Here is a 13,589-nt window from a genome sequence, read left to right as displayed (position 1 = left end):
TTTTACATTACGGCTACGCAGTATTGCTTGTTTCAGAAAGGGAACTATAAAATTCTTAAGACACTGCTAGCCAGCATTATTTTTATCATCGTACTGTATATTTGTGGATATTAAATGTAAAGACTAAGCAGTGGGTGAGATCCACTTGTAATTCATTACCAGAATATGACCTTGTTAGTCTCACTTTTGTCACAGTTTTGAATCATCCGTTGCTGCAAAGGTAGAATCTTTAAGCCAGGTTCTCTTCACTGTCATCCAGATCTTTTATTCAGAGAAAATAAAAAGCTGATTTTGAGGCCATGCCAAGGCATTCCAAGCTGCTGGGGAAGGTGCTGTGTATTCTAAATGGGATGTTTATCTTCCCTGTCCTTGACTAAAGGATCTGGATTATTGTAAACTGAACTTGGTTTCGAGCTTTTTACCCCTTTCTACCATGCCACTGACAGCAAGAAAGGATTTGCCCTGGTTGATATGGCAGCTGACTTAGGAATAGTCCACCTAGGACTTTGCATCACCTGCCAAAACCTGAACCTGTACTTTGCTTGGAAAGAATTCTTTGTTTTGCCACACACTGACTCTCAAATGCTTCATGTCTGCATACGACTTCTACATCCAACCTAATTTTCTGCCGTTTCAGGCCGGATATTTCCCCAGAGCACTGCAGACAGCGCAGCGGGAGTCTAGAATCCCAAACCCCTTTGCTGTCGGAGACTGCCAGCGAAAAGCCTGTGTTCTCCTTCTCGAAATCCCAGCGAAGTAGCAGCACTGAAATACTAGACGATGGGTCATCCTACACCAGCCAGTCAAGTGCAGAGTATTACTGCGTGACACCTAACCCCAACCCATATTACACCACGCAGACGCTTGACAACCGCACGAGAGGCCGAAGGAGGTCTAAGAAACAAAACATTTCTGCTGCAAATTCAGGAAGCATGCCAAATCTTGCCCAGAAAGACTCACGGAATGGTGTCTACCAGAAGAGTCAGGAGCAGCCTTCCTCTGCTTACTATGTTTCTGGCTATTCACCTTACACTGAATGTGACGTTTATTACAATGGGGGATACGTTTATGAGAATGACACAGAGGGACAGTATAGCGTCAACCCTTCATATCGCTCGTCGGTGCACTGTGGCTACGACCGTTATCGAGAACTCAGGTCCTACCGCGAAGGGGAGATGGAAAGAGTACCACACAACCCATATGCAACTCTGAGACTTCCAAGGAAGCAGGTTGCTAAAACGCAACATATAACCAAAAACATTCACAAGGCCTTAGTAGCAGAGCATCTCCGTGGTTGGTACCAACGTGCCTCCGGTCAAAAGGACCAGGGTCAGAGTCTGCAGGCAGGCTTTGACTCTGACCGAGGATCCCAAAGGAGTCTGGGCTTTGCAGGCCTGCAAGTACCGTGCTCTCCTAGCAGCCGGGCTTCTTCTTTCTCTTCAGGTAACAGATGATTTGTGATATGCTAAATATTTTATAGGTCCCTTCGGAGGGTCACCTCCTCTCCACATTAATACCCTTGCAAGCCCACTGAAATCCATGAAGGAAATGGGGCTGCATGAGCGTAACTGAGGGCAGAATTTCATCCAACAAAACTAAAATGCAGGATAGCTAAATATGAATCTTTGTATGATAATTGAATGATGCAGATATTCAGGATTTTCAAAGGCTGGGGTGTAATTCCTGGGAGCACCACCTTTCTGCAAATCCCACCAGGAAAGGGCACCACCATCATAGTGGTACCTTTAAAAATGGGTAAACGCCCTGTGTTCTGTAAACACAAGTGGTAGACATACCCCTGATCCCAGTCAGAAGAATGCTACAGTAAAAGGACTTAGTCATTTGCAGTTGCTCACTGAGTCATGAGTGGAACACTGCTGTGAGGCAGAGAAGTATCATTCCTGTTTTATGGACATTGCAGATGGTGCATGGCCCCAGGTCAGCAGGTGCATGGCCCTAGGCTGCAGAGGGAATCTGTGTCTAAGGTGGGGCTAGTAGACAGGGGGGCCAGATTCCCTGTCCCGTTCTCACATTGCTGAGTCATTTGCCCTTTATGCAAAAATAAAAATCTGAAGAAATCTCACCGGCATGGTGGGGTCCAAGTAGCCATGTTCACCACATACACAGCACATGCCAAGCCTACTTCAGTATCCACGCTGCTGCTCTGGCTGGTTTCTAAAGCACAGAACACAGCCGCTCTGATGGGGAGGCCCACAAACTCTTTTTTTTAAGGGGAGACCACCCGATTCCTCTACCCTACGCACACCGTGCCTCACTCTGCAAAGTACATGTTAAGACAGATGTGTTTGGAGTCTGTGAAACCTGCCGAGATTGTTCATGAAAAACATCTCGCTTCTCTCAGTCCTCTGAGCTGCCGAAAAATCTAATGTGCTCTCATTGTTTTTACAATTCTAGCGTCTTCTGCAAACACTTCTGGAAACTGGCGGAACCAGATTGCACTAGGGCTTTCCGATTATGATACATTGTCTCATTCCTCTTATACCAGCTGTTATGGGAATGTTTATGGCAACCTTCCACTGCAGAGCAGGTGAGCAAAGTGCAGTAAGACTTGCTGCCCTCTCCTCTGTACTGTGCAAGCTTTTAAAACTTATCTAGGCAGCAATCAGGTATCAGGGAGCCAACACCTGAGCCAAGAGCAGTTATGAAACCAGCATCCTGAGAGCAGATCTGCTCCAGACAGCACAGCTTCAGCAGACTCAAGCAAGCATATTCCTGCGTTTCTTTCTAGCTGGCCTCAGGTAATGTTTTACGTTATCAGTCATACTGATGTGGCATCGTTTTATCCAAGGATCTTAAATCAGTAACACTAGACCCAGACCATCAGTTGGTGTAAATGGGCAGAGCCACTGGAGCTAAATTGATATACACCAGCTGAGATTCTGGCCTGTTCACTAAGTTATCTGCACAGTAGGCCTGGGAGGGAGAGAGGTAGATTTGTGTCTATTTTAATTATGGAGAAACAGGCACAGAGAAGAGTTAAGGGCTTGGTTGTACCTGTCAGTATGAGTGTGTGCAAGGATGGGACACGGTGCAAATAGCACCCCGCCCTTACGCCTCTCTGCAAGGGCACGGCATGTCGTGGCCTTTGCCCTGCCCTGAGAGCAGTGATTATCAGGCCAGCACTGCTAGTGCATTAGCCTCCCCAGATAGCATAACTGCGACCCGCTCCCACCCTCCCTCAACAGAGCAGACCCTATGGAGACTGAACGATACTTTGCCCCCTGTAAGTGGCCCGGCAGCCACGTTCCCCCTCCGCTTCTGGAGCCGTTGTGCCTCCTGAGGAGGAGGCTGTTTCTCTACAAGCTCATATCCATGTGATAGCGTTCAAAGGTGCTACCCACAGTTGTAGTCGCCACAAATAAACCGAGTGCGTCTCACAGTGGGGGCTTAACCGTTAAACCATCCTGACTTGACATGGCTACACAGACAGCTGCCTAGAGAGTGCAGGGTGGGGCTTTGCACAAGTTATGCCTCTTACTCCCTTTCACATAGACGTGGGAATTGGCCACTCTGGGTACACGTTTACTCTGTGATGGGCTGGAACAGTCCAGCACTTCGCTCTAGTGCTGCAAACAGATATTCACGGGACTCTTCTGCTTCCTGATTTCTGTCTCCTTCCTCCTCCGCTTCCTAACTCCACCTGTTATCAGTCAGAACAAAGGTCTTCTGTCCAGGAGAATGATTGCGCCTGCAGAAATGAGATCATTTTTAAATACTCTTATGCTAACTGTAGCCAGCTGTAGTAAGTACTCCACATTTGTGTGTGCTGCTTCATGGATTGCAGTTTTTGCTTGCTGCTGGGCTGACTAGTGTGAAGTTACCTAGTGACGTATTTATTTGTTTTTAAACAACCAGAAGCATCAAGAAAGGAGGATAAAAGTCTTCACATTGATTTTCATTAAAGACCTTAAGTTTGGGGGGCGGGGGGTTTATTGCAGTGACTAAAAGAACGACAGTAACAACATTTCCAAAATAGCATTTCGACTAATTACTTACCCTCCTACAGTTGGGTTTTGAAAAATGTAAATGAGCTGCCTTATTTTGACAACTTTATCCATGCGATTTACGTTAATTATAACTTTTTTTATATTCTGATCACTGTCCAGATCTACCCCAGTATCACGCTCTTTGTAGTGAACATAGCTGTGTGTGACTATTGTAAATGACTGATTACCACATGCTATATGGCCCTTATCTGCAGGCACATGCAGATCAAGGCTATTGGATATGACTCTTATTACCTTGCTGATACTGGGAAACACACAGGAGTAAGTCATTGCCATAGCTCTATTTGAAATCAGTGGAACTATGACAATTTACACCAGCTGAGGATCTGCTCCTTATTATCTTCCCTGTCTGGAGAACTAATCACAGGGTTACATTTGGATCCCAATTACACTGCTGTAAACCCAGAGTGACCTCATTGACTTTCAGATACTCACAGTCAATGAGGTTACTCTGAGTTTATGATGGTGTCACTAAGATCAGAAACTGCTCAGTCTCTAAAGATTATTTACTTCTAAGCATTACCAGCCCAGCCCCTGAAATCCAAGTGCAAAGGTTGCTGCGCTCTCAGTTATCACTGACGCTATGTTTCTTTTGTAGAGCATATGCAGAGACAAGCCAGCCGGAGGATGCTGACGAGAACCAGTTGGAAGCTGACTTGCACAGTAACGAGCAGAGGCTATTTTGGCATGAGGATTCGAAGCCTGGGACGCTCGTGTAGGCCATCAACAGCCCTGTATTTGCACCCCCCATGTGCCTTGCACAGAATGCTGTTCCCTTGAAAGAGATCTCCTGTGGAATCCCCCACCCCCCCACTCAAACATGAAAGTATTTTGACTTGTGGGTGAAGATTGTGTTCAGCATTAAGAGGGACATGTACAAAATTACAAAGTCTTTCCAACAACGGCATTTCTTTCTGAATCCAGACAATAGTCTAACTGCGCAAGGGCAGGCCGCCACTGAATCTATGAGGAGATGCAGCACTTGGCTGAAGTATTTATATTTAGCAAGCACTTTTTAGAAGACTGGAAGGTGTTGAAGGCAGACCTCAACAAAATGTGAAAAGGTGACTTATGGAGAAAACAGGATTTTTAGGAGCACAATTCAGATGGCTGAAAGAAGAAGAAATAAAAATGTCTTCTGCCGTCACTTATGATGACCAAGAAGGACTTCATAAGCTGATGAAGGATACTGTGTGTGTGTGTGAATGAGGCAAAGATTGACTCAGTCAGTATTGGAACATTACTTGAAGGAAGGCTGGATTTTTTAATGGTGGTTTGAATGAGCTACAAAACAATTTTTTTGGGGGGTGTTATTACGAGTGTTTGTATGCACCACAAAATGGATTCTGGAAAGAAAGGCAATTTACTATTGCAACATATAATGTAAAAACTAACCCTAGAAGGCTGTGGATTTTGGAAATAGAAGCAGCAAACATTGAACTGTTTCCATGATAAAATGTAATTAATATCCTCCCGTTTGAATGAATTTTCCATGGTACAATTTCATTGTGCAGATGGGCATGCAAATAGTCATGTTGAATGCACAATGAACTCTTAATTAGATAGCTATTACATTTTGCTCTGCCAGATTGATGGAAGATTGGAGGTGGAATGCTCTAGTTATCACATGTGGAACAATTTTACTAAACTGGCCAGTATTCTAAGGTGGATGCAAAAAAATAAAAATAAAAAGACCAAGTCGGTGCCTTAAAATTGAGGGCATTAGAATTGTAGAACGTCATCTGAAACGCCAGGTGCACTACGAAGTCACTAAGTGACAAAACAGCATTTTCAGAAAATCATTTACATTGTTTTTTAAAAAATCAACCGCCGTTTTGATCTAGGAGGAATAAGCCTACCTCATATCATCCATCTGTAGAAATCAATTCGTGTGAACTCACTTGTGTAGTTTACAAAAAATATATATATATATTTGCATACTGTAAAGTAATTCTTGTTTCTCGGCTGTACTGTGCTTCACTCCATAAAATGGTGCTCTTTTATTTCTTTTATACAGAGGATTAGTTACTCCTTGTTCATATTGTGAATAGCAAAGTTTCTGATAAACTTTTTGAACGTTTTTTTACCAGTATTCCAAAGCATGTAATATAGACCGAAAGACAAATTTGTTAAGCTGGTCCTCAGTCATTTGTATTATTAGAGTTGAGGTTTGGAATAAACAAAACAATAACAAATAATTTATTTCCTTTTGCATATTTGTATACCCTTGTAGAACCGCGAAAGTCCTTTTTGCTTATTCCTTTTCTACTTCTGACTTTTTGGGCCTATTATTTTATGTAGGTCAATAAACTAAAAGTGTGCTACCAAAACCGTTTTGGTGTTCTCCTTCTGCTGTGCTAGCCGGAAGGACAGTTCTCTGTGTGCTAGTTGAGTGCTTTAGTCTAAGCAATTATAGGCAGAACTCATCAGGATCTGATGTCTCTTAGCCTTTACCATCAACGTTCATTGGCTGAATGGTGATCGACAAGGGCCATTTCCTAGCACAGTTATCACACCGCTCATCATGAGGGTTCGTGTAACTTTTCTGAGTGAGGCCATACCATCACTTTGTAACGTACGGTGCAAAGCTATTAAACCTTCATAGAACAACATTTGGAAGCTCACTGGGGCAGTGGCTGGTTGTTTTCTGTTTGTACAGCACCTAGCACAATGGGGCCCTGGCCCATGACTAGGCCGCCTACTTACAACAATAGTACAAATAATCCGTAATAATAATTTCTTAACATCGGATTTTTCAGCCATTTCTGGGCACCCACAGCTCCTGCTGAAGTCGATGAGTGCTGCAAGGCGCACTGCATCTGTTTATGTTACCTACCACTTTTTTTTTTTGTCTGAAACCATTTTAGATGCAACAGAAAGTTAACGAACATAACAGAAAGCCCAGCGGCAGCACTGGGGAAAGTCCATTGATTACCAATTTCCTGGGGCTAAGCATCATAGTACAAAAGGCCTCTCTGGACGGCGTGGGTATGACTGAGAGACGTGTGCTCACTGTAATCTAATCTATACTGTCAGACTCAATATGTCATCTGCATCCCTTTCATTGATTTTCCTTTTCCGGCCCTGACAGTGCAGTGGGATTTCTCCAAAACAAACTAAACAAGCACGCCGCCTCCCTCTCCTGCTCACCCCCCTTAACAAAAAGAAACACTGTGAAGAAAATTCTTCTACAAGTTGGAACACAGCTTGTGAAATTAAAATCCAGGCGCTGATAGCATCACTGACAATTCTTTTTTTATCTCCCGAGGTGCCCAGCTGAGTTCCTTTTCTGTTCATGCTGTTATTGTGGGTATAGGCCCTGGGTAGTCCATTATTTTTTGTCAGGTCCAAATTTCTTGGTCAAGGTCCAGACTCCAAAGAAGAAAATAATACTAAAAAAATAACAATAATAAGTAAAAAAAAGATTTCAAGGTCCCTTCAAAAGTGTCTGGCAGTCCAGATTTGGCCCGTGGTCTGCCTATTGACTACCCCTCATCTAGGCCTTGTGAGCTGAGAAGAGGAATGAAATTTGGCCTCCTAAAATGCAGTGCAGCAAGTGGAATTTACCCTTTGACCTTCAGCCCACCCGGAGCGGAGATGCTCAGGTATGATTTTTGCAAGGACAAAGCAATTTGTTGCCGGCAGCTGACTTTAAAAACAAACAAACAAACAAAAAAACTCGTGTGAAAAGATTTTGGGTTGGTGGTTTTGTTTTTTCCCCAATAGAAAGAAATGTCCTTCCCATTGCTTACACCTTTTCCTTTTGCCTCTTTCTGACTGGCTCATCAATCGCCACACAATTGTCACTGGCTTCCTAGCTAACCCAGAATTTGAGACTGGATCCTGCTGCCTTTGAAGTCAATGCAAAGTGCGGGTTTGGCCATTTCGCATCAAAGGAAATGAAAAAGCTGCTCCCAAAGAACAAGTTGGCCACTGCACAGCCCCTTCTCCAGGTCTCGCCTGCACTGGCTTAGCAGGTTCTTCTGGTTCAGCCTCCACATCCGAGGCAGAGGAACACCTCTGTGATCCTGCGTTATCAAAATAAAAGCTACCCCACAACCAATGTCATTACCGGCTGAAGACATGAGAAAAGTAGGGCACACCTCTGCCACCGCACGCTCCCCGGGGAGCATTGGGTAAGTCCAAAACATACTGTCAATGCAACAAGAAGCTGGCTGGTCAGGCTTACTAACCACAGTACCATTTGTTTTCATCTGCTTTGTCTGGGCTAATCTGAGTCCTTTTTCAAAATCTGCCCGAGATTTGGAGGAACACTGACACAACGATTGCAGGTCCAGGTGTAGGACCAGGTCCAGGATGAGTATCACATTAAGATGGGGCTCAGTATATGGCCTCCTGCTGCAGGATGAAGGATGCAAGGAGCCTGTGAGCAGGCACGTCCTGCAGGTGTTCCTGATGGAGGATGGAAACACCATCGATTCATAAAATTTAAGGCCAAGCGATACCTCTAGATCGTTTAGTCTGACCTGTGTATCACACACCATTGCAGTATGGTGTATGGGGGGAGGGATAGCTCAGTGGTTTGGGCATTGGCCTGCTAAACCCACGGTTGTGAGTTCAATCCTTGAGGGGGCCACTTAGGGATCTGGGGCAAAAATTGGTCCTGCTAGTGAAGGCAGGGGGCTGGACTCAATGACCTTTCAAGGTCCCTTCCAGTTCTAGGAAATTGGTATATCTCCAGTTATTTTATTTATTACATTTCACTCAGTTACCCCGATCACTTCTTTGACTAAAGCACAACTTGTGTTTGCATCTCTTCCAGAAAGGCATCTAGACTTGATCTGAAGACATCCAGAGAGGAAGAATCCACCACTTCCCTTGGGAGTTGGTTCCAGCGGCTAATCATCTTCACTGTTTAAAAAGGGGGGCCTCATTTCTCATTTGAATTTGTCATAGCTTCAGCTTCCAGACACTGAATCTTGTTCTGCCTTTCTCTGCTAGCTTAAAGAGCTCTTCAGTACCAGGTATTTTCTCCCCATGAAGGGACTTACACTCTGGACTCAAATCACCTCTCAGTCTTCTTTATGCTAGATTTAAAGAGCTTAAACTGTTTAGTTTCTCTCCTGCCCTTGAATCATCCTTGTGACTCTCTTCCGCATCCTCTCCAATTTTGCAACACCCTTTTTTTTTAAATGTGGACACCAGAACTTAATGCATTAGCTCAGTGGCTCCCAAACTTGTTCCATGGCTTGTGCACGGGGAAAGCCCCTGGTGGGCCGGGCCAGTTTGTTTACCTGCCGTGTCCGCAGGTTTGGCCGATCGCTGCTCCAGGCCAATGGGAGCTGCTGGAAGCGGCGCAGGCCAAGGGACGTACTGGCCACCGTTTCCAGCTTGGAGCAGCAAACCGCGGCCACTGGGAGCCGTGATCGGCCGAACCTGCGGACCCGGCAGGTAAACAAACCGGCCCAGCCCGCCAGCGGCTTTCCCTACACAAGCAGCGGAACAAGTTTGGGAACCACTGCATTAGCTAGTATCGGTCTCACCGATGCCGTACAGAAGGGCAAAACCACCTCTGTGCTACATCCTATCACTCCCCTGTTTCTACACCCAAGGATCACAATAACCCCTTTACCACAGCGTCACGCATATTCAGTTGATTGCCACTATGACTCCTAAATCCTTTGGATCAGTGGTCCCCAACGCGGTGCCCACGGGCACCATGGCATCCGCCGGGGCATCTACGTGCACCCGCGTACTGTCTGGTGGATGAGCATCTGCCGAAATGCCGCCGAGAAGCAGCGTCATCCAGAGGCATCGCCACTGAAATGCTGCTGATTTTCGGTGGCATTTCAGTGGCAACACCTCTGGATGACGCTGCTTGTCGGTGGCATTTCGGCGGATGCTCGTCCGCCGGCCACGGTCCTCAGTGGCTCGTCAGACGAAAAAGGTTGGGGACCACTGTGATAGTCGCTGCTTTCCGGGATGCTGTCCCCCATTGCAAAGGTATAGCCTGCATTCCTTGTTCCTACACGAATAACTTCACATTTGGCTGTATTAAAATGCATTTTGTTTGGGCCCAAGTTACCAGGCGATTGGATTGCTCTGTAGAATGCCCTGTCTTCAACATTATTTACCACTCAACCAATCTTTATGTCATTGTGATGGGCTGTCCTGCCCGCACTGGCCCTGCAAGAGCTGAATTAGGCCAGGTGGGCCCAATCAGCCAATTAAACTGCAAATGGGAGAGATTTGGGCTGTGTGGAGGGAGCTAATTAGAAGGAAGGGAGGGAACAGGCATGGGCTTCTATAAAGCCAGGAGGACAGCAACAGTAGTGGGGAGTAGCAGGGAGGAAGCCTGCTGTTCTTCTCCCTGAGGTCAGGGAGAAGGAAGGGGAGAAGCAGCATGGTAGGAGGAGTCCAGAAGTGAGAGCAGTAAAGGGACATACATGCAGACCTTAACTGTTCACTACAGGCCCCCAGACTGGAACCCTCGGTCGAGGGTGGGCCTCAGTTACCCTACCATCCCTTGCAGGGCGGCATTGCATGGGACAGGGGATATGAACATATGTGAGGACTGCCTGGTGCTGCTTGTGCAGAGAGACTTTGAAAGACCACTCCGGAAAGGGAGACTACTGAGTCACGAAGGGGAAGCAGCAGCTCCTCGAGTGAGGGAGGGGCTGCAGACCGAGACAGAGAGATGGCGTGCAACTGCAGGAAGGGGCATCAACCTGGTGGAGCTAATCCCCAGAACCGCCAGAAGGAGGTGCTGTCTAGCAGTGAGTAGAGGCCCCATCACAGTCATCCACCCATTTTATCAGCAGTGATTTTATATTTACTTACACATCATTGATTAGAAAATGTTAAATACCATCAGGCCTAGTACCAATCCCTGTGGAACCCCACTGAAAATACCCTCTCTTGATGATGATTCACCATTAACTAGTTTTTGAGATCTGTCAGTTACATTTTTCTACTCAATGTAACAGGTGCTCTAGTGATACTATCTTGATCTTTATACCAGAGGGGTAGCCGTGTTAGTCTGGATCTGTAAAAGCAGCAAAGAGTCCTGTGACACCTTATAGACTAACAGACATATTGGAGCATGAGCTCTCGTGAGTGAATACCCACTTTGTTGGATGCATGTAGTGGAAATTATATTGATCTTGTTAATTTTTTGTAATCAGAATGTCATGCAGTACTAATGACTTACAAAAATCTAAGTATCCTATATCTGTAGAATTACCTTTTATCAACGAAGCTTGTAATCTCATCAAAGAATGAAATCAGATTTGTTTGTCAAGATCCCCTTTCCAGAAAACCATGTTGACTGGCACTAATTAGATTCCTATCCTTTAATTCTTTATCAATTGACTCCCATATCACCTTTTCCATTATGTAGCCCGGGACTGGCGCTTGGCCTATCGTTACCCATCCTACTTGCTCTTTCTGAATATTGATACATTAGCACACATCTAGTCTTAGGGAATTCCCCCCCATAATCCATGATTCTCTTGGATGTGCAGTGAGAGAATGAGACTCAGTGAATTTGGTGACATTTTAAAAACAGAGAAGCCCGATCTGCAAAGTTTGGGTCAGAATTTTTCTGACATTTAGGAATGTTAGGCCTGAAAATTCCAGAAGGCCTGGGGTTAAAACAGCTCCCCTTGAGGATCACCTGCTGGTCTACTGGTAGCTGAGAATGGATAGTTCTCTGAAAACATCTGCTCCATGATCAGCAGCAGTCAAAAAAACTAACGGACTGTTAGGAACCATTTGGAAAAGAATAGATAATAGTGCCAGAAAATGTCATCATGCATAGTACCTGGTACACCCACACCTTGAATACTGTGTGCAGTTCTGGTTGCAACATAAATGATGAGGAGTATGGAACAGCTTCTATATGAGGAGAGATTAAAAGAGATTGAACTGATCAGCTTGGGAAAGAGACCATTGGGGAGGAATATGATAGAGGCTTATAAAATCATGACTGGTGTGAAGAAAGGGAACAAGGAAGTGTTATTTACCCTTCACATAACACACAAACCAGGGGTCAGCCAATGAAATTAATAGGCAGCAAGTTAAAAACAAACAAAGGAACTACTTCTTCACACAACGCCGTCAACCTTTGGAACAAATTGCCAGGCTAAGTTCACTCTAAGCTGCACAGCCATGCAGCAGGCTATCAAGGGTCACGCAGGTGGAGAGAGGCACATCTCCCGCTGGCCCCAGTCCTGGAGGTGCCATGGCCGGCAAGAGGCACCTCTCCCCTGGCCCCAGCTCCAGAGCTGCTGCGGCTGGGGAGAGGTGCCTCTCCTCCAGCCCAGCCTCAGAGCTTCCGTGGCCGGGGAGAGGCACCTCTCCCCATAGCCCCAGCCCTGGAGCTGCTGCAGCTGGGGAGAGGCACCTCTCCCCACCCTCGGAGCTTCCACGTCCAGGAAGAGGTGCCTCTCCCTCGGCCCCAGGCTGCTGCAGTGAGAGAGGGCTGGGGGCACGGTGCATCCAGACCTTTGTTAGGGTAGAAGAAACAAAGTGGAAAAACAGAGGCAAGGAATGAGGTCTCTGCAACTCTGAAAGGGGCTGAGAACATGGACTTAAAACATCCACTCCCCAAAGAGCCCAGCGAGTACAGATTGGGGAGAACTGGAATATATCGCCAACCAAAAAGGAAATAAGGGAAGAACTTGCAGATTTCACACCCAGCCTAGCATCAGGACGACGAGGGCCACTGATGCATTTCATCTGGGGAGGCACTGAGAGATGCTTCTCAGCTTGCCGGAACTCTGTTGTTACCAGTTACTCTCCAGAGCTCTGTGCTGCAAAGCGCGGCACTCCAGGCATACGTATGTTTAGTTTCTTGTGGGTTTGAAGCAAAACCCCAAATCCAACATCCCCGGGCATGTGAGCAAATTCCACCTGGTTCTGGCTCTGAACTTTTGGGAATCTCTAATTTCTTATTTAACCATAGAACCAGGATATTTCCTTAGCGATGTTCCGCTTCAGTAGTTGTGAACAACCACGGTAACCTGAACAGCTAAATACACTTCAACAGGAGTCATTAATAGTATATTTGTAATTATGATCATTTGTAAAGAACTGAAATGGGAAATCATATTTGTCATCCATGGTTTGTTATTTCATATGTGCTTTCAGCTGTCTGAGCCAGGGTTCAGGTGCCTTTCTTGAGCAGGAACAGCGAGGTCATCTAGTGTCTGATCGGGATCACTGCAGGTAAGAGCTTTCTCACCTTTCATCAGCTCAAATCCTTCTGCCTTTTATTTGGGAATATTTTATTTCTCATATTTCCACAACATAATACGTATTGAGAGACAGAGCAGAAGCCCAGAGAGAACATATAAAGATATAACAACAAAAATCCACAGAACAGGGTCAGATTGAACGTTAATCTGAACACCACAATTGCCTTTTTTCCTAAAAACAAAGGCAAAGAAATCACTGCACCTAGAGAATTTTTAGAGTGATTTCCTTTAAACATATTAAATGGGAAGAAATGAAACCACAAAAATGAGTTGGAAAACATTTTGCTAAAGTAAGTAATCTGATTTCTTAGTTATTGTTGTTGCATATTTTTTCTGTTCTGTT

General features: G+C 45.4%; 1 protein-coding gene across 6 annotated transcripts in view; it reads left to right on the top strand.

Moving 5' to 3' along the window:
• The window catches only part of FRMD4B (FERM domain containing 4B), a 186,754-nt gene extending 180,514 nt beyond the window's left edge, over positions 1-6,240 (top strand). For all 6 annotated transcript variants that reach the window (XM_045024462.1, XM_045024459.1, XM_045024461.1 and 3 more), the window contains 3 exons: positions 638-1,443; positions 2,416-2,548; positions 4,627-6,240. In XM_045024462.1, the coding sequence (XP_044880397.1) occupies positions 638-1,443; positions 2,416-2,548; positions 4,627-4,747 (1,060 nt within the window). In that variant the 3' untranslated portion in view covers positions 4,748-6,240. The remainder of the gene's footprint in view (positions 1-637; positions 1,444-2,415; positions 2,549-4,626) is intronic.
• The last annotated feature ends 7,349 nt before the right edge of the window (positions 6,241-13,589 follow it).

Source organism: Mauremys mutica, chromosome 7 (assembly GCF_020497125.1).
Source record: "Mauremys mutica isolate MM-2020 ecotype Southern chromosome 7, ASM2049712v1, whole genome shotgun sequence".
In the NCBI taxonomy this organism is placed as follows: Eukaryota; Metazoa; Chordata; order Testudines; family Geoemydidae; genus Mauremys; species Mauremys mutica.
Note: the sequence above shows the minus strand (reverse complement) of the source record. Positions and strands in the feature narration are given on the sequence as shown.